Here is a 5,494-nt window from a genome sequence, read left to right on the forward strand (position 1 = left end):
AACACGTCCGGTAGTACAACCCTGACTATAAGTCAATTTAACATTTTTTTTTTAATTTTTCACATAAAGAATCTGCCAATTAATTGGATGGCGAACAAAAAAGCTTGGTAACAGCTTCCCTTTTCAAAAGTTTGTTTGAGAAGCATTTTGTACCTGAGGTCCGCGAATATCTTCCTTTAAAAATATTAATTTTAAAGTTCTTTTTCTGATCGACAATGTTTTGACCGATCTGACGGCAAGTGAAGTTTTATTTAAAAACTTTAAACAAAAATACCCGCGGTTATAGCCACTCACATTAGCTGCGGTCGTTGACTTCTTTGAGCGTTTTAATTAATCGGTTGAGTATTGCTTCGGCTACGACTGAGTACAGACGTCTGCAAAAAGCGGGCGGGTAAGCGGCCACAATGGGTACGTAATATACATATGTATATGTATATATATGCAGTCTGGTATTTTTTTATTGTTTGTTAACGAATTGCATATCGTTTTATACAGTCTTACGAACCATGTCTTACGAAAGCGAACAAAGACGACTCCAGGCCCTGTTTGAACAAGTTAGCAGTAACAATGAAGAATACAGTTCAGAGGAGGAAGATGAAGTCGACCACATATCAGAGCGAAGTCAAGGCAGTGATACGGAACAAGAATGTAGCGATAATGAGCAAGAAGCAATTGTTTCAACCAGTAACCAGTAGTTTTACATTGGTAAAGACAATTATACTAAATGGTTTTCGCAGCCACCTAGGACTAACCTTCGCACAAGGGCAGAAAATATCATATTGGAAAAACCTGGGGTAAAGCCTATTGCACAAAATGATAAGACTGAAATAGAGTGTTGGAGACGCTTTATAACTAATAATATTTTTGAACAAATACTTTGTCATACTAATACCAAAATCAAACAAAGGCAATTATCTAACAATAAACAATCAGTTCAGTATTTATTGAAAGAGACCACTGTCAATGAACTTTTAGCTTTGCTCGGCTTATTATACTTAGCCGGACTAAATCGTTCTAATCGACAAAATTTGAGTGACTTATGGCGAACCGACGCCGAGTTAAGCAAATTTTCCAGCACTGAAACACTGAATTTATTCTATCGATTATCAAACTATGAATCTGTGATACACCTGTAAAAATGTCGAGTGGTGTTCTAACAACCAAACAAAAAATTGCAGTTGTACAAGGTAAGTATTAGCGCCATATCGCGCATTAAAATCAATGAGAGCAGGATCCGCGCTATAACAAATCCCAATAAGAAACGTGATAGAAAAAGCGCACACGTAAATTTGGACAGAACCCTATTGTTCTGGTTTACCCAAATTCGTTCTTAAATGGAATTGTTAGCGGACCTGTATTGCTTTCTAAAGCACAGGAATTTGCTTTAAATTAAATGAAGATTATTTGCCAGACCGTAGTTGGTTGCAGCGTTAGTGCCAGCGAAATGCTTTTAACTTCACTAAGATGTACAGAGAAGCTCACGAAAATAACACAGCAAGTGCAGAAGCCTCCATCTCTAACCGTTCACCTCATATTCTTGACGAATATTCTCCCGAATGCATATTTAATGCCGATGAAACTGGACTATACCTAATTTAATTGCAATGTTATTAAAGTTCAACAACATATAGAAATTTGTTGAAACAAATGTCCGCTCAAACTCTCGGAATCGATCGATATTTCTGCTAATCATTTAAAATAAACAAACATTCATCTCAAGTAACAGAAATATCAACAACACATAAATTGTAAATTCTGCTGACCATCGAATATCCACTAAACTCTGCCGCTAAAAATTCCGATGCCGCTGTGTTGACCCACAGTTGGATGATAGTTACATTTTGGAACTCAATAAAGTAAAACTTAACTGTCGGCCGAGCAGGGACCAACGAGGTCGAGTTAGTAAATTTAAAAAAAAAAGTTAATTCATTTAATGCGAAAAGTAGATATTTCACTACATACCTTGTTTAATTTACGTTTTCAGATTCTTGTCCATGCAAAATCGCAAGCTTGGAAAAAAAAATTTACGAAATGCAACAACACATATGTATATGCGTATATGCTATTTTTCGTCATAGCGGTTTGAAGTTTTGAGTGTAACGTTCTTATAATTTTTAATAATGGCAGGAAATGTATTAAGGAAAAGAAGTGAAGTATGGCAGATGTTTGAAGTGGTAGATGAAATATATGCAAAATGCAATATTTGCAAATCAAAAATTTCATCTAAAACATCTTTAACAAATTTAAAAAAAAAAAACCTGTCCAGAATAGACATCCTACAGAAGAACTATCAGCTTAAAAGATATATAAGTTAACACAACATAAATTCGCTGACAACAAGGTCTGCATAATTAGGAGCCAACTTAGAGTAAAGGTGGGTAATATGGACCACGTGGGTAATATGGACCACCTAGTTATCTTGAATTTCAGTTGTTAAATCCTCCGTTATTGTCGTTTGATTTCTTCGTCTATTCGCGCAAGTTTCCTCAGTTTCAATTTACCGTTCAGCAAGTGCGGATATTCGAGCAATAGTGATTTTTGTAAAATAGTGGTTACTGATAATTATATGTGCGTAAGCGAATTTTACTTTTTTACTTAAAATTTATTGTGGAACGAATAAATTGACAAATAATGTGTGTTAAATATAAATACTTTTTGCTAATTTTGAATGGTTATAGTTTAAAAAATATACAGCCGTGCTCCCAATTTCCTTGTGAATTCGGTTTGAAATCACATATTTGATGCTCCCACTTTTACATTCACATTATTTTTTGTGAATCGAATCCGAGTTCTTTGTTGGCAGTGAAATGAAAAGTAAAGGGCAAAATGTGTTAAAATGAGAAATTATTTTCTATAAGAAAATTTTTTTATATATCCCTTGATATTTGTAGGTGCTACTCATGACCTTTTTAAATTACTTATTTATTGGTATATACGAATTTTTTACATTATTTGCTGATATACTCAAAAAAATCATGCATCGCTCAATCCGAAAGGAAATATTCAACAACAGCTGTTAGTGAATTGCTACAACGATAACCGATTGTGAGGCAGGGTTGACTTGCTTTGCGGAACAAATTCCCAACGATTCATTTCGTGTTCGTTATAAATTATATAAAACTTTATGTAAACGTGTATTCTTTAATTTATTTAAGTAATACTAATTAGGAAGGGAACATAGAAGCGGACAGAAATACCAATAATTACATCCCTGACGGTTTGACCGAACTTGACGAAACTAATTAAACGGACCCTAACACGGACAAGAACATATGACAACAGGACAGTCGAAGTCGAACAGCGCGACGAGTAACACTTGACGGTTAAATAATAAGATTGTTTTAAATGTTTAAAAGTTAAGCACGAAAACTGAAATTGTTCAAATAATAAGATTGTTTTAGATGTTTAAAAGTTAAGTTAAACTGAAATTTCAAACCAAAACTGTAATATTGAATATAATAAAAAACAATAAAAGACTGTTTTCTACACTAATGTTATTTCTTTTATTAGTATTGCCGGTTTCTTTGAAATTTTAAATAATTAACATTGGTTAATAACCTTGTTAGTCCGTCGATGTTTCTTACAAACCGGAATATTTTTCATCGTATTTGTAACAAATGTGGGAGCGTTTTGCAAGAATAAAATGGATTTTCTGTAGTATTTTATACACTGAATATTGATTGCTTTATGATATTTGCTTTGAGGATAATCTCTTTGCTTTGATATTAATATGAAAAAAACCATACGATATCCAAAATAAAAATTATTGAGTTAACTTATTTAAAGAACAATGAATAGTTTTCATACAATATCAAAGCATTCTTAAATAAAAACAACGCGATTTTAAAATCACAGCTGTGGCAACAATGCTTAAGCTCGTCAGCTGTTATAGGAATTATTTGGGAAAAACGAAACCAGCAACATGTAGGTAATTATTAAATTTGTTAATTGATGTCATATTTTATGAGTATTAAATAATCTTCATTGCAGGGGCAAACATAAAACTCAAATGCAAGATAACGTTTTCGTGGAATTCATGAAATTGAACCACGATTTAGCCAGAGGCTTCATTAAAGGTGACCGGACAATAGCTGGTGACAAATGGCATGCATTAGTCTGCAAACTAAATGCTGCTTGCCCACTTATCAAGGACATTGCCGGTTGGAAAAAAGTAAGGCATTTCAGGTTAACAGCAAATATAAATGTTAAACAAAAGTAAGTTCGAGTTTTCTTAAAAGGTATGGCTCGATTGGAAAATGCATATTCGCAAAAAACTGGCGCACAATAAGAAGGAAGGCAAAGCCACCGGGGGAGGTGCATATGATCAGACCGTTATTTTACCAATTGAGGAGGAAGTTGCAAAAATATGTGGTCTGTTCGAAATGGTGAATGGGTTAGATGGTGCCCTTACTTTTGGAGTACCGGAAAAGCACACAGAAGCAGAAAATGTATCACAACGCACTGAAGAGCCAATACAAACCGAAACACCAATTGTTGAGGAGATAGCTGAGCCTACCCCAAAACGTCGAAAGTTAGGGCCCCAAACATCAAATGTGCAGTCTTTGGACGAAGTGTGTGCTGCGCAACTGGACACCATGAAAACCATTGCAACCAGTCTACAGAAACTTATAACACATCAAGAGGAGCATAACCGCCAACAGCTTGAGCACCACCGCATAATTCAAAAAATTGAAGCAGAAAAGTTAGAAGTTCTAAAAAGGCTGATAAATAATAACGTTTGAGGTTTTAAACTTTAAGTTAACATGGTTTATGTCATATCTATTGTAAAAAATGTGGCACAAACAACGATGTGAACATTTTATATTTATTTTTGCATCTCGCTTTAGTATACAAATCAATACTACAATAAAACATTAATAATAATTAATAAAATTCCTTTGACTTTTCCATATCCTGCGGTGTCATTTTCAATGTGATGGTATCGTTGCATATTAAAATCTTCAATTTTCGAATAATTTTGTGCAGTATGTTGGCGCAACGAAGTAGTTTAGACTACCAACGTATATTTTAGATATGTATTACTACTTATTGCAACCCTGAATTCCATTCCATGCATCTATGTATTTACAGTTTATGATATATTTTTTGTAATTACTCACTTCAGTTCTTTGTAAGCAGCCAATGAGAAAACAGGAATTAAAAAGGCTTTATAACGTAAAACTCTAAACTCTTGGTTTCATTTAAATACAGTATTTTGCCAAATGTACTCCTGCCAATGTTGATATGGTGGTCCTTTGCTATTGCCAATTGGTAGGATAGCGAAGGACAGCAGCCAATTGGATTGAGTGGGACAGCCTCGATGGCTTTAAATGGGGACTTAGTTTATTTAAAACAAATAAAAATAATTCCTTACTTAGACGGAACGACTGAATAAACCTGTAAAACTTGCCACTATTATTATGGGCACAAATACGTTGTTCAATTTAACTTACCGTTTTTCAGAAATTTTAAGAATGCTAGAGGCATTCCTCAG

At 34.1% G+C, this 5,494-nt stretch overlaps 1 protein-coding gene across 1 annotated transcript; it reads left to right on the plus strand.

Annotated features, from left to right (window-relative positions):
* Window positions 1-506: 506 nt before the first annotated feature.
* LOC120780163 lies at window positions 507-4,742 on the plus strand. Its single transcript, XM_040112442.1, has 3 exons — window positions 507-691; window positions 3,991-4,171; window positions 4,239-4,742. Exons 1-3 carry the CDS (start codon window positions 507-509, stop codon window positions 4,740-4,742), a joined length of 870 nt encoding a protein of 289 aa, XP_039968376.1.
* The last annotated feature ends 752 nt before the right edge of the window (window positions 4,743-5,494 follow it).

The sequence above is a fragment of the Bactrocera tryoni genome, unplaced genomic scaffold (genome assembly GCF_016617805.1).
Source record: "Bactrocera tryoni isolate S06 unplaced genomic scaffold, CSIRO_BtryS06_freeze2 scaffold_205, whole genome shotgun sequence".
Classification (NCBI taxonomy): Eukaryota; Metazoa; Arthropoda; class Insecta; order Diptera; family Tephritidae; genus Bactrocera; species Bactrocera tryoni.

Bases quoted from the DNA above. Each gene is read 5' to 3' on its own strand.
- LOC120780163 (XM_040112442.1), top strand. From the start codon at position 507: ATGTCTTACGAAAGCGAACAAAGACGACTCCAGGCCCTGTTTGAACAA. The intron at 692-3,990 runs GTAGTTTTACAT...TCTTCATTGCAG, and splicing joins ATTGTTTCAACCAGTAACCA to GGGCAAACATAAAACTCAAA. The intron at 4,172-4,238 runs GTAAGGCATTTC...TTTTCTTAAAAG, and splicing joins ACATTGCCGGTTGGAAAAAA to GTATGGCTCGATTGGAAAAT.